The 21,810-nt window shown below is 34.6% G+C and overlaps 1 protein-coding gene across 1 annotated transcript; it reads right to left on the reverse strand.

Annotated features, from left to right (window-relative positions):
* Positions 1-4,459: 4,459 nt before the first annotated feature.
* Positions 4,460-20,406, reverse strand: LOC113080173 (B-cell receptor CD22-like). The gene is made up of 10 exons (XM_026252411.1): positions 20,289-20,406; positions 19,450-19,515; positions 17,347-17,688; positions 17,000-17,248; positions 16,381-16,638; positions 16,017-16,271; positions 11,427-11,681; positions 8,219-8,476; positions 8,028-8,121; positions 4,460-4,688 (listed from the first exon to the last, which is right to left on the reverse strand). Coding segments are annotated over exons 2-10 (1,770 nt in total). The 5' UTR covers positions 19,508-19,515; positions 20,289-20,406; the 3' UTR covers positions 4,460-4,687.
* Positions 20,407-21,810: the final 1,404 nt, after the last annotated feature.

Raw genomic sequence — 21,810 nt, forward strand, 5'->3', positions numbered from 1 at the left:
TGGTCTGTTTATCTTAATATCCATATGCTGATTCTTGATGTCTTTGTATTTAAATGATAATGTAACTCAACATTAAGAACTAGAACAAAAAGTCAAAAGGGTCAAATAAAGATGACAATAATCATAATAATGGTTTAAACAAAACATTTTCAACAAAACATGAACCTGTAATTCTCAAAAAGGTCTTCAGAATAAAGTCAATCTGGGGTGCATACCCTAAAAGCATCGTTAGCCAACTATGGTCACAATTCCATTGTTAACGACATAGTTTAATGATTCTGTGTTTCCATAGTTCATTCGCGAACTGCATCGCAAACTTACATGGTAGGAGCTACAGGTTGACCTGTGGTTAGAAGCAGAGTTTCTCAAGTACACCTGGCTGCAGCCTGCAGATCGAGGTGGGGCTGCACCTGGGGCAGGGTTGCATGTGCAGCCCCGCCCCACACCTACTCTGATTGGTTCAATCGTCTTTCATAGACTTACATGAAAGGAAATGTGTGCGTAGTTTGTGTAGGACGGAGAATGCTGTTTAAAAAGCTAAAAAAGCTGTACAGTTTTACAAAGCCTTTACTATAATGCAGTTTTTTATTGTTAACTTGACTCACTGGACTTGTCTGATTTATTGAATCAAGAGATGTTAGCTGCTGCAAGTTTACTCTTCTTGACCAGATTAGCATACCCACCTAAAAAATGTTCTTGTTCTAAGAATGTTTTCAGCGGCAAGTTTTTATTTTAATTCCCAGAATGTTCTGCTAAAAGGTAGGATAACATTCTCTAAAACATTCCAAAAATTTTTACATTGATAAATTGATAACATTGTTAGAACATTATTCTCTAACATCCTAACATGTGAATTCATGTGGGCGGAGGTTAGTCAAAAAACTGTTTTAGTGATGTCATTACTGCAGGAACTAGAGGCATGTAATCCAAACGGGTGGTTTTTTGTAGGCAAATTCTGTTAAATAAAATATATCGCTTGGCATTGAATTTTGAGCTTTAGAATTTTACAGATATTATTTATAGTCTAACAACAACATTATACACTAACTAAAGTTTAAAACATGGGATCACGAAGAAGGGGACCTCTAATTAGCAAGCAACCGGAATCACCCAACCACATGTTTTCTTGCTGTTTTTGCTCTAATAAAGATCACAGCAGCTAAAGAACAACACTGACAAGTCAAGTGTCAAATTGCACAACTAAAGACAACACTTTCCATCATTATGGTGACATCAAACCAAACTATTACTTTTAAACAGACATCAACATCTGATTAAATCTTAATTAGAATGTTAGGGTGATGATGTTCTAATAATGTTAACAATAAACATTTTTAGAAAGTTTATAGAGAATGTTATCCTATGTTTTGAGAGAACGTTCTGGGAACAGAAATAAAACTACCTGTTAAAAACATTGGTAGAACAATCCATGGCAATGTTCTTAGATCATTTTTAGAACAAAAAACGTCTTGATGGTTAGTTATTACTCCACCACATGCATGTGATGTCATTAACAAAGTCCGTAAATTGTCTGATTAATGTAGCTCAAATGATGAAGGTGCAACTATGTTCGGGAAACAACTAGCTTATCTGTTTCACCAACAATACATTGTACTATGGTGGTCAGTATCAGTGAGTTATGTCGCTGTATGGGAAACAGCCCTGGTAATTAATAAGTGAAGCTGGTGCTGCTGTTTGTGGAGCTGTTTAATCATCCTCTGCTGAGAACTTGAGAGATAAAAAAAAAAAAAAAAAAATGTGTTACTTACAAGTCTGGCGAGCAGTGGAAAACAGTACATGAAAAATTATTCTACTAATAACAATAATGGATAACAAAATAAAATAATTAAATATAAAAATGTATCATTATAATTACAACAACATTAATTTACCATATTTTAGATATATCTTGAATTATTAGTTTAGTTTATCACACAATTAAATTGTATTACATTTTGTTAGAAATTTTAACTCATATGTAATATTTTCACACATTATTTATGAACATAATGTTTCTTAGAGTCACTCTCTAAGAAAAATAATAAAAAAATAATATATGTATAGATGTTTTCTTATTTTATTTAGAAGCAAGACAGAAAATGCCCGTGTTTGTGTATTTAAAGGCATAACAAACATTTGGTTTCCAAATTAAATTTGATTTTTTTCCCCCTTCTAGATCAAATGATTAAATGTTGTCCTGGAGGTGATGCAATGGTAAGGATGGATTACAGCTCCTGTGGAGATAAACAGCATCCTGTTCATAAAGTCCATGCTATCTGTACATATAATTCCAGCCAGTAGTTTAAAATGTATAATAATGATAATAATAATAATAAAAAGTCAATAACAAATGAGTTTAACACCGAAGTCTGCAATCAATTTATTAACTTTAAAATGGTGATTTTTTTTTTTTTTTCTCCATTTAACTGACAACAGGGTTTTGTGGGCCTGGAAATGCAAAGTTTTGGAAAAAGGTAAAGTGTTTCAAAAAATTACATTAAAAATGCCCACTTTTTTTTCCTATTTTTTGCAGAATACAATTGACATTCAACAGCCAGATCAATTTACAGTTGACCATCTGGAAAGGATCTCAAACCAACTCCTTGATGTACTTTGAGCGATCAGATTTAAACTGGCATGCATGGATTCTTACATTTAGAATTACAACCAGCTTTATTTATGTTCACATTGAGATCAGGGTACATCTTAAATGACATCTCACTTACATCATATGCATTGCACAGGTTAAAGTCTTCACTGGGATCTGAGTTCTGCAAGACAGAAAGAGACAAACATTGTGAGGCCATGTTTTAAAATCTAATTGTCTGTTGGTGAACTGACCAGAAATTTAGAGAGCTTTTACACTGGGCTCATTTGCTGTGGTCCGAGCACAAGCGTGATTGTTCCTGGCGCCGCCCGCAACGTTGGTGTGCTTTCACACTCAATAGTTGTATCAAACCCAGGTGCGTTTGCAGCCACCTTACGTAATCGGAAACGCACACAGAAAATGCACGGAGAACACAACGCGACTGAGCATATTTGTAATTTTTTTGTTATTTTGGTGCTATTCGGTGATGGCTGGCCAATAGAAGGTGCTAGGGTGCCACCCTCCCTGAACCACACAAACAAAATTATAATTTAATCTATATTTTTTAATGTATGTTTGCATGATGTAATATATTAGAAAGTCATCTGTGGATTTTTTTTTTTTTTTTTTCAGTCACATTGATGTACTGTGCCTGCTGGGATAAAGCTGCTGTTGTTAAAAAGATTTGTTGTTATTTTTATTTATTTATTTATTATTATCAACTTTTTTTTTGGATCAGGGACTCAATCCCCTTTCTCTGTGGGAGCAGTGCATCATCTGACCAGCAGCACCAGCCCAAAAAGCGACAGAGGACACTGAGACCAGGAGAACAACAGAGGCTAACTACAAAGGTAACACACACATACACAAAAATCGTCAAAAGATGGCGTATAGATTATATTTCTAAAGAAAATGAAATAGTGGAATCATAGTTATATTGTAAATAATTGTGTGTGTGTGTGTGTAGAAGCATTCTTGCAGTGATTCTTTGTAAATATTATTTTGTGATCATTTGTGGTCATTTTCATCATCAAGAGGGCTTGCGGATAACCACATGCACAAAGTAAACAGCAAAGTAGTACTGTGTGTTGAGCTCTTCCACCTTTAGAAAGCTGTGCGACGCTGCTGGGGGCAAGATAGAACAGAACACAGAATGTGAAGTATACCAGGGGCGGGCCTTAAAGCAGCCTCCTTAACGCACACCTAAAATTTTTATTTTTATTTTAAATTCGATGAATATTCGAAATTCAAATTATTTTTCGGCAGCCCTAGTTCACATTAGCGATTTTTCATGCAAACCGTGCCCCGTTCTGCATTAAACTTCCAGTGTGAAAGCCCCCAAAGTCAAGACCAGAGCACCCCTTCAATAATCACTGGTAATGAAAACCTGCTCTTAACAAGCAGAATCACTGAAGGATCCAGACTTCAATCAACAATTAATCACATAATTATCTAATTAATTTCAACTGCTTCAGTGTTACTTTACCACTCTGTAGATTGGGAAATGGAAAAAACTTTGTATAACTGTCATCATCTCACCCCAGAGTCCTTCATTGCAGATCTTCTGTTCATCCTTTTAGTAAGGCTGTAAGAAGAAAAATGCAAAAATCGGCACATTGACATAAAAATATATTAAAGCAATAAAGCCCCAAAAAGCCTGGGTTTGTTTGGCTTATTGCTTTATTAAATGGTTATTCCATAGATGTAGCAAAGTTTCATAAAAGAAAACATATATTAATACAAATATAAGTCTTTCACCAAACAAGGTAGTTTCTCAAAAACAGCTGTGATTGCGACAAAGTAGTTGCCAAGCAATACAGATAAAGAAACAAAGACACAGTAGAAAACATGCTTTAAGACTTGGATGTGTATTTTTATAGATCATTAATTCGCCATTAATTGTGCAATTGCTGAAGAATGGATCGAATATGTTTGTGCTCCTCACGGCTGAAAGAGTGGTTTATGATTGCGCACAAGTGTGCTTTATTTGCACGGTGCCACAGGCAAGGATGTTGCTCCAGCATCTTCTTTGGTTGTAGTTTGGGCACCAGCAAGATTGTAGGGGTGATTCATATTATGACCTGTCACTGAAATGATTTCTCTGGCAAAAATGGCAGAAATAGAACATACGTCAGGGCAATAGATTGGTTCAGAAGTAGAGAAGCAACATTAACCACCCTGGATTCGAACCCATGATCTCAGCAGTTCAGAACCAGTACCTTAGCAAATGGAGACATTAGTTGATGCACATTTGCCAGGCCACAGAAGCAATGTTAAGGTGTGAGAATAATCTCTCAAAAACCTGAATTAGCATTTTAGCCAGATTAGCACGCTAAGATAAAAATGCTAACGTAGCTCAAGGTTAACCTGAAAGTTCATTAGAATGAATATAAATCGGTTAGCCAATTAGCATGCTCAGCTAACTAGCATGAATCAACTAATGCAGGCACGGTCATCTTCCGAGAACCTAAGGTGTAAAGTCCAGGGGTCAGAAAGTAAATGTCCTGCCATATGTTTGTTCCACCGATCAACTCAGCAGCTGATTTCACCAGTCATGCAATAAACATACAGGTGCAATGAGCTGGTGTGAAAATATTCAAAATAATGTTTTTTTGTTTTTTTCATGAGTTTAGATTTTGTATAATTGTCCCAGTCAAATTACTGCACGCGAAAAATGTACTGCTCTAATATACACACATTCACACTTTTTAGACACACAAAGATATCAATAACCAGCATATGAATCTCTACAATGGTGAAAATCAACAAAATGCTTAATGTTGCAATAAATGAAAAACTCACATAATACACATCACTGTTGAGGATCATATGAAATAATGAGATAGCACTCTTTTTTTTTAAAGAATAAAGAAATTCAAAATAAGATCATACAATCATCAAATGCATAAAATGATTCCTAGTTCAAGATTTGCTTCAGCAATGCACAATGTTTGCTATGAAACAGTAATGCATTGGTTTAGAAGCAAAATTATCAAAACTGTTAAAATGCTCAAGAGGCCAACTGAAGCAAATACTGACCACAATTATGGCGACAGAGTTTTTTTTTTTTTTTTTTCCAATTAACTGACTTAAAGTCAGTTGTAGTTCTTATGTTTCTCTTTTCTTCATTGATGTTGATTGTTAACAGCAGGTCTTTATCACTAATGCACAATCTTCATTTAATTAGTCACTTAATTATTTTATTAACGTTAATACTTTGAGGACTTGGGATTTAACTTGATAATTGTTTGTGACTTGGAAGGAATTACTTGATTTCTCCTCTGGTGAAATCAGCTGAGTTCATGGGTGGAATAAACATATGGCAGGACTTTTACTTTCTGAAACTTCGACTATCCACCTCTACCGAGAGGTATATGTCGAGAATGGAAGTGAATATCAAAAATCTTTTCAGTCATTTATGTGTGGCTCGGTCTGAAAATTATCTGATCAAATTTTGAAAATAATTTATTATGATTTGTAGGAGGAGTAGCGAAAAATAAGTTTTTCATTCAATACGATATAGTGAACAGACACCATGTTGGAAAATTACAAATGAGACATCATCAGGTTCGGCATCCCAGCTAGATTTTTTTTTATTCTAAAAATGTTCTTAGAACATTACCATGATTGTTCTGAAAATGTTTTTAGAGCGTAGTTTTATTTTTGTTCCCAGAACGTTCTCTCAAAAGATAGGATAACGTTCTCTAAAACATTCTAAAAATGTTTAATAATAACATTATTAGAACATTATCCCCTAAAATTCTAATTAAGATTTAAGCAGAGGTTTGGATGTTGATGTCTGCTTAAAAGTAATGGTTTGGTTTGATGTCACCATAATGGTGGTAAGTGTTTTAGTTTTAGGCTTTAGTTTTGCAATTTGGCACTTGACTTGTCAGTGTTGTTCTTTGACTGCTGTAATCTTTATTATAGCAAAACCAGCAAAAGCGCATGTGGTTAGATGTTGTTTGTTGATGATTAATAGATCATCACATGTAGTTTGGTGAACTTTTTTCACTCAATATAATGTATGGTGTTAGCTACATATTATTTGTTAAATTTATAAATATAAGGTGTTTTGCAAGAATCGTTATATCTCTTGAACACTAGGTGTCTTTAAACTTCTGGGGTATTTCCGGCATATGGTGTAGATCAGTGGTTTTCAATCCTGTTCCTCGGAACCCACTGTTCTGCACATTTTGCATGTCTCCCTTATCTGACACACTCATTTGAGTCAATGGAGCTCTTTACTAATGAGCTGATGATCTGAATAAGGTGGGTAAGCTTGGGAGACACGCAAAATGTGAAGAGCTGTGGGTCCCCAGGGACAAGTTTGAAAACCACTGGTGTAGATGATACCTACCAATGTTTGTGCAGATTTGTCCAGTGGTTCAAAAGATAGCAGACAGGTGATTCAGTTGATTCTGACAATATTGACTTCCACAGATTTGGAATGATCCAAAGAATCCATAGACATCAAGGTCATAATTTTCTGACTGATTGTTCAGAAGTTATAAGCAAAAATGTGAATTTCTGGTGTCTCAACACCCAAATGTGGTCCTGTTCCCAACTTTGGCATGTACCCTCAGATCATGGTGTTTATGAAGTGTACCAAGTTTTGTGTCGATTTATGAAAGTTTGGCGGAGATACAGCCTCTGAACCAATTTCAGGTTGTCCACTGTTAACTTCAAATCCTCATAACTTTTTTTAGACTTGTAGGTGCAAAAATTATATTCAGTCATTTCTATGTGTCTTGGTCCGAAGATTATGTGAGAAAATTTTGGGAACAATTAGGCCAAATTTGAAGGAGGAGTAGCAAAAAAAATGAAAAATTTACTTTTCAAAATGGCTGCTACTGTAATGGGTAGAGACTTAATGAAAGGTATTGAATGTTATCTCCATGAAAAGTGTGATCAGGTGTACTAATTTTTATTTTTGTACAATTAGAGGTTCAAGACTTAAAACAATTTAAATGTTGAATATTTGAACTGCTGGTGGCGCTATAAAGTTTGGTCTAGAGACCCCAAAGTTGGTCAGATCACTATTCTTGCCCATGACTACAAGTGTACCAAATTTCATCATTTCCCTATGTTCCCTTCATAGGGCTGCTATAGACTCCCATTGGCTAAGAAGAAGAAGAAGAAATCCTACAGAAACAATAGGGGCTAAAGCCCCTGGGGTTTGGCCCCTAAATAACCTTTGAAATGAGACTTAGGTCTCTGCAGAGCAAAAGTGGGCGTTTATCACCATGTGGGTGTTTTCAAACTGCTGGGTGTTTCTGAATCATGCAATCTAAATGATCGCCCTTACCCAACCCCACCCTTAAACCTAACATCACTATTACATCAACCAATCAGGTATCATGGTGTATAAACACCTTGATCTATTAACTCCCATTACTTTCCTGCAGAGACCTATACTTGTTTGAAATTGGTGGCTTACCAAGTGTACACTGATGCTCCTCCAAGTCCAAAAGCAACCCCACCAACAGCCACACCAACACCAAATGCTTTAAACCACAAAACCCATCTGACTGCTGAAATACAGAAGAAAAAAAAACATAATTTGGTCGTTAAGACTAGATTAAGACAAAATGTACTGACAAAAAAGTAACCAGGTGTAATAAAACTCACACATAACACATAAAGTCAGAGCATCAGAGTATGTCTCTCCATGTTTATTTCTGGACTTGCACTTGTATTCTCCACTGTGATCAGAGCTGATCTTTGAGATGTTGTAGATTCTTCCAGATCCTACAATCATTCTTCCTTTAAACCAGCTGAAGTCCAGAGCAGGTGGGTTTGAATCACTGCTACAGATCAGAGTCACTGAATCTCCCTCCACTATTACACCAGATCCATTTATGGACACTGAAACGTTCCTGGGAGGATCTAAACAGAAAAATTATATATGTCATTTACAATTTAAAAAAAAAAAAAAAATTGAGCAAAGATGATGATGTGTCATCACAACCACACAGCAAAATCCCCAGTGTTAATTTAACACTCTGAGTGTGGACTCATATAAACACTGAAGCAGTGTTAAAAGTAACACTGAAGCAGAGTAGAAGTTAATGAGATAATTAAGAAGTTAATTGAGTTATGATTGACCATTATTGAAGACACCGGATGTTAACAAGCAGAATCACCAACCAAGAAAATCACAATTTGTGTGTCACCATTATAGTGGTCAGTGTTTGCTTTAGTTGGGATCTTGGCTTGTAACTTCTTAATTTTCAAATTTGTGTGTCAAGCCAAGAGCAAAAATCATCAGGTGATGATAATTATGTTTAAAAATAACTGTTGCTTGATCTTAATCACTGAACTCATTTACAGTCTCTTCTCATTGATCATTACTGATTGTAACCCCATTGATTACACAATGAAAGAGTCTCTATTTTCTATACATTTTGTAGGCATCTCTTGTGATTCTGATGTTTTTATTTTTTATTAAAGAGTTTTAATTTTAGGAACAGACAGATAACAAAAATCTGCATATTAATCTCAACAACGGTGACAAACAGCATATTCAGATAAACAGATCTACTCGGAACATCACAAAACTAGATACTAAAAATTCACATAAAAACAGAGGAAATAAAATATAGTTAGAATAAAAAGTTAAAAAGACAGCTCATAATTTATTCATGCCGCAATGCATGATGGGAGCCATGGATGAGTTTTTATTGTCTACAACATGCTTTTTGATGGTCACCGTTGTTGTGAATGCTCACGCTGATTCTTGATGTCTGTGTGTCTAAACTAAAGAATTCTCTCTTTATGTAGAACTAACTTTTAAAAACATGTCATATTATGGCAAAAATGCTGGATCACTTTTTTTTCTCTTTTTTTTTTGTTTTACTTTCAACACTGCTTCAGTGTTTAAATGTGTCCTCACTCAGAGTGTTAAATTAACTGGGGATTTTGCTGTGCAGTTAAACCAGCAGTTGGGAATCTATGCCTCATGAGCCACACCTGGCCTTTGACAACAATCATGTGGCTCACAGTCTCTCACCCACACACAAATGATTGATAAAATGTATACACATTGATAAAGTTCAGCTTTCTGCAGAAAAAGCAGGACAAGTTACAAGCCCATTGTTGTACAGCCTGTAAAAGTTAAAGTTTAGAATATTAATATACTTCAAATTGTAATGGGCAAAGTGCGTGTTCAGTGCTGTCCACAATAGTGTTGCACGGTGCTTCGATACTTCAAAAGTATCGCGATTCTTGGAAATTAACAATGTCACGATTCCTAAATTTATTAGTATTGATACTTCAAAGAATGACTGTGTTCCAGATTTGTAAGAGACGTATTTCATGTTGGTGTGTGCAATGCACGGTTCCAGTGCCTCCCTATGGACGTCTGTGTTTTTTCTCCTCATGCAAGCAGCAAAAAAGCACTACAGTGATTTGTTTGGTCAGTTCAAATATAATATTCACATTAATCAGGGATTAAACGTGGAGTTGTGTTCTATATGCTAAATATGAGCTTATCTGCACAGCACCTATAACTGCGCTATGTATCTGCTGATTGCTGATCGAGATTTACATGCTTGGCTCACTGACCCTGTATACTCATTCATTTCATTCACGAACGAGATGTATCAGTTCATTCAACTCATTCACGAATGAGAAGATCTCTCGATCTTGTTCAGTGAAGGGCGGATTCGTTCACTACATTCAACAAATCACATGCTCCATCACATCTTGAGTAACTCTTTGACAGGATGGAACAGTTCACTGAGCTGTTCACGAGCAGCGCATGCGCTGCTAATAGCGCCGAGCTTGCGCGCTGCTGTGGAGGGAGGAACTGCAGTGAACAAGAAATATGACTCTAGTAGCAACGTATCTTCCATGATGTCCCCGATGCGCGGGTCTGGGTGGGTAAAGAAATGTTACTTTATTTGCGGGCTGGGGCGGGCCAAATAATTTCATAAAAGCGGGACCCGTGGGTTGGAAAAAAAAATGAACCGCGCATCACTAGGCTGCATGTGCGAGCATGAGTGATACTCTGGCCGCCGGGCCACGACTGGTAGAAAAAGATGACCCTCAATAAAGATGAGGCTCATTAAGGCTCACTGGCTGAGTTTTCTCCTCTGAAAGAAAAGGTTGCACAACTGACAGAATAAGTTACAATATCTGAGATATTGCTGCTAATTATTTTTTTTTTTTTTTTGAATGCCATTGCTTAAATTGATATTATATATCTTTTGACATTTAATCTTCTGACTTCAGAAACATTGTTTAATATAATCGCTGTTCATATTTTTATTCAAAGTTCAGAATCAAGATACATTTATTACTCGTATGTTTCTTATGATAACTGAGATAATGCTGCTAAATTTATTCTTTCTTTACCTTGAATGTCATTGCTCTAATTTATTTTTTATATTTTGACATTTCATATTCTGTTCAAATGTTTAATATATCTGATGTTCATATATTCATTTATTAGTGTGTTATATGATTAGAATGTTGTCCCGGTTTTAAAATAAAGCACAGCAATGATATTTGAGTGTATTTTCCCTTTTCAGGAAAAGTATCGGAAAAGTATCGAAATCGCAATTATTGACTAGGTATCGTATCAAAACAATAATTTTGGTATCGTGACAACACTAGTCCACAAGTGTCACAACAAATAAAATGTGACTGGGCTGAAACATTATTTTACTGAAACTTGTGCACCACTCTGCCAGGGATATTTTTAAATATTTCACAGTGTAATGTCGCTTTGAATTTACACATAATCCGCTGAGCTTTCAGTGGGCGAGACTGGTTGAACTTGTTAATAATGAAACATGGATGAATAATAATTTGAGTCAAACCATCATTAACTCACACATGATATTTAAAATCACAACGTCAGAGTTTTTCTCTCCATGTTTATTTCTCGACTTGCACTTGTATTCTCCACTGTGATCAGAACTGATCTTTGACATGTTGTAATTTCTTTCAGATCCTACAAACATTTCTCCTTTAAACCAGCTGATTTCTGCAGGTGGGTTTGAGTCACTGCTGCAGCTCAGAGTCACTGAATCTCCCTCCACTATTACACCAGATGGACTGATGGACACCACTGCATTTCTTGGAGCATCTAAAATAGAAAGAATTAAATGTTTTATTAACAGTGATAAAACATACTGTAACTACTGAAGTCAAGTCTGCTATTATTGTCAATTCTTTAACATGTACAGTACATACATACAGAGAATTGAAATTGCGTTACTCTCAGACCCATGGTACATACAGATAACAATAGCAGTAGAGCCTAAAAATACAGATAGATACAGATAAAATCTAAAATCTAAAATACAACTATGCAAATAAGGGCATGTAAAAATAAAAAATAAAAATAAAGTTCAATAAAGTAGCGCAAGGTGAATGGCAGATGGCAGAGTGCAACCACTGAGGTTTGTAAGCTTATTCAGCTTATTCAGTCTGATTAAAGTGACAAAGGGCTCAGAGAGCACTGAAGGAAAGAGAAACACCAGATCTACAACTGAATTCAGCTACAGCCTTAGATGAAATCAACTGAAATAAAAATAAATACATCAAATCTCTCAAAATTTGTTTAAACAACTCCTAAAACAGCTTCACCAGATTCACATTACTAACCAGACTGACTTTATTTCTGCCGGATGTCTACAGAAGATCTTATTGTGAGTTACAGAAGTTTTTTTTGGACTGTTGTAACAATATGTCTTTAGATCTTGCTATAGCAAAAAAAAAAAAAAAAAAAAAAAAATCAGCATTAAACAACATTATATGTTATTACTGGTTATAGATTGATAAGTCCAACCATACTCTGACTTCTAACCTAATCCCATGGTCCTTCTCTGAATATTAATTCTAGAGCAAAAGAAAGAATACTGACACACAAAAAACTGTTAAGAAAATATCACTTATTAAAAAAAAATAATTTGTTGAAATGAGTCAAGTATTAGCCTATGAGTCACCAAGATGACAATCCACAAAATAAAATAACAGATTCGTTCAGAAAGTTCTGAACATCACAAAACAATGCTACTAAAACTAACTCTCAATAAGATATTTTGATTTCTGATCTGACAGAAGTCAAGTCAGTCTGGTTAGTAATGAGTGAAGCTGGTAAAGCTGTTTGTTGAGTTGTTCAAAACTTCAGTTGATTTCATCTAAGGCTGTGGCTGAAGTCAGTTGTAGTTTTTGTGTTTGTCTTGTTTCTCTTTTCTTCAGTGATTCAGCTTGTTAACAGCAGCTGTTCATCAGTGTCTGAATTCACTCATTAGTTTCATTGTCTCTGTCAGGTGGACTATATTAGTAAACTCATGAAGAGAACAGTGAATGAGGGTGTAGCGTGTTATTTGAAACAGAGCCGCTGAGTGTCGACTTTGAACGTTGTTAATTTACAATATATAGCGAAATGATGAATATTACACAGAATGCACTGTTTTAAAGAAAAACAGTATGTTACTGTCAAAGTTTGGAACGGCCAAACATTGACAGCAACATACTTTTTTTTTCTTTAAAACAATGCATTCTGAGTAATGCGTTGACCAACTAAAGCAAACACTGATCTCCACAATGGTAACGTCAAACGAAACCATAAAACATCCTGATCTAAATCTCTGTAATTCTCAATAAGATCTTTTGATCTCTGATCTGACAGTAATAAAGTCAGTCTGGTTAGTAATGTGTGAAGCTGGTAATGCTGTTTGTTGAGTTTAAATCTTCAGTTGATTTCATCTAAGGCTGTGGCTGAAGTCAGTTGTAGTTCTTGTGTTTCTCTTTCCTTTAGTGTTTCTGTTTGTTAATAGCAGGTGTTCATCACTAATGCTCAATCATCAATTAATCACAGAATTATCTCATTAACTTCACTGATTCAGTGTTACTCAAACACTCTGTAGTGTGCACACATTATAAGTGTTCATTTAAAACTGAGGATTTTGTTGTGGAGTTTAAAGGGTAAACCCAGCTAGATTTTTTGTGTTCTAAAAATGTTCTCAGAACATTACCATGATCGTCTAACAATGTTTTTAGCGGGTATTTTTATTTTTGTTCCCAGAACATTCTCTCAAAAGATAGGATAACGTTCTCTAAAAACATTCCAAAAATGTTTATTAATTACATTATTAGAACATTATCCCCTAACATTCTAATTAAGATTTAAGCAGATGCTTTGCCTTGTTTAAAGTAATAGTTTGGTTTGATGTCACCATAATGGTGGTAAGTGTTGGCTTTAGTTGTGCAATTTGACAGTTGACTTATCAGTGTTGTTCTTTAACTGCTGTAATCTTTATTGTGGCAAAAACAGCAAGAAAATGTGTTTTGATGGTGCTGGTTGCTTGCTGATGAGTAACACATCATCACGTATGTGGTCTGTTTACCCCTTTTCACCAAATCTAATGTACAGTGTTAGTTGCATATTTATTAAAGCAACTTAATGGCTAAACATCCTGAGACAAAGCTGAATTTAAAGCAGATTATGTCAATGATCTGAAAAAAATATACACTTTTTTTGTCACACAAACATCAGGATTCAGTGTATGAATCTCAACAATGGTGACATGCTTCAGGCTTCAATGTATTCTGGGTACATCACACGAAACTCATCCATGTCACCCAGAATGCACTGCAGCATGAAGCATGTCACCATTGTTGAGATCCATACAGTAATTCTTGAGGTCTATTTGTGTCTAAGCTTTCTCTGGTTCATTAACAATGTAATTTAAAAAGAACAGACAAAATACGCTATGAATTTGTATGATCTTATTCATTGCATCTGCTATAGTCACTAATAATAAATTAATAGCATAGATTCAACTCCAGATAAAACAAGCTGACCAGATTTCTACTTGAGGAAAGTTCTAAAATCAGTAGGTGACCAACATCACCTTATGTCATTTGTCTCTCACTGTTTTCGCTGTAACAAATATAGCTACAGCAGTTAAATGAACCATAACTGAAAGAGTCATACTGCCTAAGTACTGATCACCATAATGGTGACATCAAACTAAACTATTATTTTCAATAAACCATTAACACCTCTGTTAATCTCGATAAGAACTTTTTTTACATTTATGACAGAAATAAATCTTGTTTATAATAAGTGAAGTTGGTAATACTGTTTTTGGAGCATTTACGCTGGAGTTTGACACCAAACAGAAGTTGGGTTTTCACTTTCAGCCATCATTTCACTTCTGAGCAATGTCAGTCCACATCTAGTGTGATGGGAAGCTTTATTAGAATGTTAGAGAATAATGTTGTAACAATGTTATCAATAAACATTTTAAGAATGTATTTAGAGAATGTTATCCTAACTTTTAGTAGAACATTCTGGGAACTAAAATAAAACTATCCGCTGAAAATGTTCCTAGAACATTAAACATTTCTAGGGGGGAAAGATTTAAGATGAAGACATAATTTAACAGTAATAAACTGTAATTAATTACGTGGTTCACATGAGATGATTGACAGCTTTACAAACTAATGATATTGCACTGATGTCATAGCCGATGCGAATCAATAAGAGGAGAGTAATCACTAGCTCTGTTAGCTGTTTTAGCTCTTCAGATAGCATAAATCAGTGTAAAATGAATAGAAATGTTATTCTGTATGACAAAATATTTTACAAACATGTCATAAAATTATTATCTCTTCAAATGTGCGCATCATTGGACTATAGCCCTGGCGGATCGTGGATATTGTATGTATACGAACACAATTAAACTGGAGATGAGATGAATGGCTGCTGTATGAGTGAGGATTTCTATTCAAAATAACGAATGTTATTATTATTATTATTATTATTATTATTATTAATTGCCGAATATCCATTTTTGAATATTGATGCAGTCTGTTGCATGTCGTTCATTTTGAACGAATCTTTAATATGACTCAGGACTATTGAGTTGTCTCAGAGAGTGATTTGTTCATTTTGTGTTGACTGCACATGCGCATTACACAACATATGGGTTCTAAATCAACAGGTGAGGTCCGAGTCTTTTATTCTTCCTGTCAGTCCCATAGAGACGGGAAGAGAAAAGATTAGTTAATTTTGCTGATCGAGACTCAAAGATCCGAGTCAGTAAAATGATCTGAACTTCCCACTACTGGAAACACCGCAAGCAATTGGTAAACACTGACAAGTTTCAGCGCAATATGAAAGACTTCATCTTTAACAACAAACAACCTATGAAACTAATAATGAACAATATAAAACTAAAATGACATAAGCTTAATTTAAAATGTCATAGGAACTGTTTTTAGAGGTGGATAAACTCAATTCAGAGGTGAATAAACGCACTTTGGAGGTGGGTAAACGCTATTTCCGAATTTTGGGAGGTGCGTAAACTGCGTTTACGTGCGTTTAGCCTCCATGGGCAACCCTGCTGCCAGTAAATGACTGTTATTTAACTGCACAAATGTTTACAGTGTAGCAGTGTTCACTTACACGTCACATTCAGCATCACAGCATCAGAGTATTTCTCTCCATGTTTGTTTCTGGACTTGCACTTGTATTCTCCACTGTGATCAGAGCTGATCTTTGAGATGCTGTAGATTCTTCCAGATCCTAATATTCTTCCTCCTTTAATCCAGCTGATTTCTGCGGGAGGGTTTGAATCACTGCTGCAGTTCAGAGTCACTGAATCTCCCTCCACTATTTCACCAGATGGACTGATGGACACTGAGAAGACCCTAGGAGGGTCTAAAACAGGAAAATCATAGATATAAATAACAGTCAGAAATCATTTGAGATAAAAAAAAAATGTTTATATGATGTGTTGTTACAACCAGTTAAATCATCATTAACTCACACATGACATTTAAAGTCACAGCTTCAGAGTATTTCTCTCCATGTTCATTATTGGACTTGCACTTGTATTCTCCACTGTTATCAGAGCTGATCTTTGAGATGCTGTAGATTCTTCCAGATCCTACAAACATTCCTTCTTTAAACCAGCTCATTTCTGGAGGAGGGTTTGAGTGACTGCTGCAGCTCAGAGTCACTGAATCTCCCTCCACTATTTCACCAGATGGACTGATGATGGACACTGAGACGCTACTGGGTTCAACTAAATAAAAAAAATAAAATAAAAATACAAAACTTACAAAAACGTTATTATTAATATTATTATTATTTATAAATGCATGTCTGAGCTGAGACGTGAAGACGTCCACACTATTGCTCCTGTAATCAGAATTTATTAATTTTATTTTTCATTTTATCTGACTCAGTCAGACATTGGTAGGCAGAGTTAGTGTAAAAAAGCCAGGCAATTTTCTCTTGTTGTAAAACTAGACACTTTTTGTTATTATTGTTGTTACTGCATCATTTGAATATCAGTTTTGATTACTTTATTTCATAATGAGGAGTTTATGCTGTCAATATCATCTGGCATTTTTTACTGTGATCAATATTCAGACATACAGTACATGTAACATTTAGCTCCACTGCTGGTGATGTGAGATTGTGTTCCTGTACACCACAGCTGTATCTGCCTGCATCCTCTCTTCTGACTGACTGCAGCAGGAGTTGATTGTTTCTGTCTCTTCTCTCAGTTAATGGCTGTGAGTTTCTGTACCAGATGAATGTTGCTCTGTCAGTCAGAGTGCAGCTGCTTTTACATGTCAGACTGACTGAATCTCCCTCTTTCACTGTCTCAGGAGACTCCACCTGAAGATCTGAACAAAACACAAACATTTTATCTAATGCTACTTTCATGCACTGAATATTATTCAACAAAATGCACAGAAGAAAAGTGAAACTTCATCAAAGTCACCTGTGACAGTAAGAGACACTCCTGGTTTACCAATCCATTTATCCAATTCGGTTATGAATCTGAAATAGTAATTTTGTGAATCCTTCTGTGTCACATGACTCAGTCTGATGGTGCAGTTTTGCTGTTTATCTCCCAGATACTGAAGCCTCTGACTGTATTCAGGGTCCTCAGACAGATTTGTATACTCTTCACCAACTTTTACAGAGTTTTTGGCCCAGAACACTTTCTTGATCTGATGTCCAGTAGGGTATGTATAAGTGCAGTAGATTGTCACTGATGAGTTCTTTAGTGCACAGATCTGTGAATTACTATAACTCACACCCCAATCAGCACTAGAAACCTCTGTAACACAGACATAATAATAAGGCAAATGTTTTGTGAGTAACACCAGGGGCCCGTTTCAATAAGGAGTTCAACCAACTCTTGAGTTTAAGCTTGAACTCTGAGTTGACTTACCCTGAGATTAACTTCTGAGTTTTCGGTTTCAGAAAAGCTGAAATTATTTAGTTCTAAAATTTTCAGAAAGAGCATGAAAGAGACACGCTCATATATATATATATATATATATATATATATATATATATATATATTCTTTTTTTTTATTATTTTTTTTTTTAGCCGCTCTGCAGAGGTCACAGCAAGGTGTTATCAAGTGAATGTCATTTATCAGATTAGCCTCATTTAAACCGATTTCTACACCACTGTCAGGAGGGTCCAGTGAAACTCCTTTTTGATGCATTTGTGCCAGGAAAAAAACTAAAATTTTCAGAAAGAGCATGAAAGAGACACGCTCATATATATATATATATATATATTTTTTTTTTTTTTTTTTTTTTTTTTTAAACCGCTCTGCATACAGCGGCCTTACTAATGTGCTCTGCATCACTGATATTTTATACAAAAAAACTACCATTAAAAAATTATTTCGTTCAAATAAATATGCATGTCAATATGGCTAAAAAATAAAAAAAAAATGTATGCAGACTTCTCGTCTACAGTATTCTGTATCAAAGGAGATGTCATTATTATCACTTTGATTGTGTCTACCCACAGCAAAAAACAGAGAGTTAAATTAACTCTGGTGGGAGTACATGTGAGACCACACTCAAGAATGTGAAAGTGTTAAAATAGGAGCGTTAAATTAACACTAAAGCGGAGTTAAAGTTAATGAGATAATTAAGTGATTGCTTAAGTGATTATTGACCATTATTGACAAAACTTTATGTTAACAAGCAGAATCAACAAAGACGAGAAAATCTATATTTTTTTGTCACCATTAAAGTGGTCAGTGTTTGCTTTAGTTGGTCTCTTGACTTTTTAAATTTTGAAGTCAGCTTTTGTAAAATGCAACCAGATGTAGCATAAATGATCATGGTGACAAAACCCAGTATAATCCCACCCACTTGCTTCAGCCTGAAATATTCTCAAACTAAACGTGAATATAAAAACCCATTGCTTTTAATAAGGAGAATTACTAAAAAAAAGAGACACAAGAACTACAACTGACTTCAGCCACAGCCTTAGATTAAATCAACTGAAATAAAACAGCAGGGGATGATTAAACAACTCCACAAACAGCATTACCAACTTCTCCCTTTACTACCAGACTGACTTTATTTTTGTCAGTTCTTATTGAGAATTTACAGGGGTTTGTGTTTTTATATTTTATTGAAGTTACTATTATGGTGATTAGTGTTTAATTTTGCTCTTGAATGGTCTTGGTCTTGATCTTTGTTTTGGAGTATTGGCTTTAAATACATTTCTACATAAGGCTGTAGGCTTCCACAAAACAAAATGTTGAAAGAAACAAAAATGCTCCAGTAGGGGACAGTGTTGGTTTGCCGTTCAATTATTAGCCAGTGAATCGGGAGTTTTGCAGGACTATAAAGACCTGTAAAAGATAACATAAACTCAGCCACTTCTACAAGTGCTGAAGTATTTCTACTGACGAAAATAAGAATATTTGAAGTGAAGAAAAGAAGTGTTAAAAAGAGCAGAAATTAGATATTTGCAATGATGGATGCTTCACAAATAATGAAATTTAAATAACTACATTGAAAAGTAAATATAGAGCAAAGTGTTTCTGTAACAGCAATGGCTCACCGTAAAAAATGAGCAGAAAGATCAGAGGAAGAGAAGCCATACTGATTGACATCATCATAGCAACACCTAAAACAACCAATAAACAAACACTTACTGCACCTACAATTAAAGTATATATCTATGTCTTAACAGATTTAAAGGGGCCATATCATACTCTTTATTATTATTATTATTATTATTATTATTATTATTATTATTATTATTATTATTATTATTATTATTTATTTATTTATTTATTTATTTATTTATTTATTTCGTACAAATGTTATTGATGAAGTGATCAACATTTTGCATCAAATACAATTTTGGGTCAAATTTGTTAACCTCCCATTATCATAACTTTTATATAAATAAGTCTAAATCATGTCAAGTGATTACTGTGTGGCTCGGTCCAGTGATCATCTCAGCCAATTATGTTTTAAATTTTAGCAAATTAAAAAAAGGAGCAGTGAAAAAAAATTAAATACAGTACATTTGGTGATAACGGTAATGGATTTTTTCTCTAGGGTTCAATAGTTATAACCAAAAGAAAAATTAATATTTGAACTGGCGGTGGCACTATAGAGTTGCCTCTAGACACCACAAATTTGATCAGTTTACTGTTAAGTAGCATCAAAAATTTGCTAGTTTTCATCCATTTTCTATGTACCATTCATAGGATTGCAATAAGATTCCCGTTTGGGAAGAAGAAGAATCTAGAATATAATTAACCATTACAACAGATGCCACAGCACCTTTGTATACACTTATAATATATAACTTTGTATAGCAAATGTAACTATCAAACAAAAATAATACTATTGAAAATGTAACAAAAAAGAAGAAGAAGAAGAACTCACTTTCTTAGTGCTCTTCAAAATTCCCCAAAAATAGGCTGCGTAATTGTAACACTGGATGAATTCTTCACCTACAGTAATCACGTCCACTTTTGCCAGGACCTCAGTGTGCGTGTCTTTGTGTGTGTGTGTGTGTGTGTGTGTGTGTGTGTGGCAGAACATCAGGTCACAGTAAGCCTTCTCTGGGTTACATTCAAGCACAGATGCAATTTATTACGTTGAATTCTTAAGAAGGATCTTTTAAGCAGATAGTGTTCTCATTTTATGTTGCCATTGTGGACTACTATAATAATAATAATAATAATAATAATAATAATAATAATAATACAATTAATAAAATAACGAATGCAGTAAAATAACAAAATATTGATACAAATAATTATAATGGTAATAAACAGTTTTAACAATTTAAAATATGTGTTTAAACTTTTAACAGTAAAGTTTAAAAATACGAATAAAACTTATTTTGGGAATATTTTGGGAATATTGGTTATAATTTTTTCTGTTGATGAAAGGAGTAACCGTAGACGATAGCTCTGCCCTAAACGAAAAAAAGTTAGAGAAAAGGGGGCGAGATGTTTTGCAGAAAGCTCTGGAAAAGAGAATATGAGTGAAAAAATAACCAAAATAAAACCTTAATCCAATTTGGAAGTTAATAAATACCTGCTGTAAAAAGTTGACTTAATTTTCAACTACATCACAAATGGATAGCATCACATTAGCCCTCTTGTTTCGCAGCGGGATCGATGAGTTTTATTGAGGCAATGTATTATATGAACCATGAAATAAACATATGTATATGTATAATATATTTTGTGTGGTATTTGAATTGTCTGTGATGTAAGATACTGATTTTGTGATGACAAATGTTTAAATAAGTGTTTAGTGAATAATGTTGGATGCAAATTCATCTAAAGGTTGTAATAACTGTTGAAAATGTATCATATTAAGGGTTATTTTTATACATCATAAGACACAATAGACCAAACTGAGCCTTTAAGCACTCACATATTTGATTGACTGAGTGTTCATGCTACACAAACTGATACTATGTTTCACAGTTTTCAGAACTGGTCCATAACAATATTTTATGTGAACATTGAATGTTGTATTCAGTTGTTTAAGTGTGCTTTGAATTGAGGTTAAATTTTTGTTTTGTGGATTATTTTCCTAATTGTGAGTAGGATACCTACCTGAGTATTCCAGTGTACTGTATATTTGAGTGGCACGATTCCAAACTGTTAACATAACCTAAAAATAATACATATTTAGTTATATAATTTCCCTTAAAACTTTATTTTGCATTTCCATTGGATTGTAAATTATTTTCTTTAAAGTGTCTGCTTTGAAGAACAAGGGAATAAATGATAAGACATCACCACATATGTGGTAACATGTTAAGGTTCTTGCTGCAGTGCATTGTGGGTACATCACATAAACTCATCAATGACAACCCAGAATGCATTGTGGTATGAAGCATTTCACCATTGTTGAGATTCGTACACTAATTATTGAGGTCTCTGTG

The sequence above is a fragment of the Carassius auratus genome, unplaced genomic scaffold, assembly GCF_003368295.1.
Source record: "Carassius auratus strain Wakin unplaced genomic scaffold, ASM336829v1 scaf_tig00030410, whole genome shotgun sequence".
In the NCBI taxonomy this organism is placed as follows: Eukaryota; Metazoa; Chordata; class Actinopteri; order Cypriniformes; family Cyprinidae; genus Carassius; species Carassius auratus.

Excerpts from the sequence above, each read along its gene's own strand:
- LOC113080173 (XM_026252411.1), bottom strand. The coding sequence starts at position 19,507 with ATGATGATGTCAATCAGTATGGCTTCTCTTCCTCTGATCTTTCTGCTC. Across the intron at positions 16,272-16,380 it reads TGTGACTTTAAATGTCATGT|ACCCTCCTAGGGTCTTCTCA; the intron begins GTGAGTTAATGA and ends TTCCTGTTTTAG. Across the intron at positions 8,122-8,218 it reads TCTGACTTTATGTGTTATGT|CAGTCAGATGGGTTTTGTGG; the intron begins GTGAGTTTTATT and ends TCTGTATTTCAG.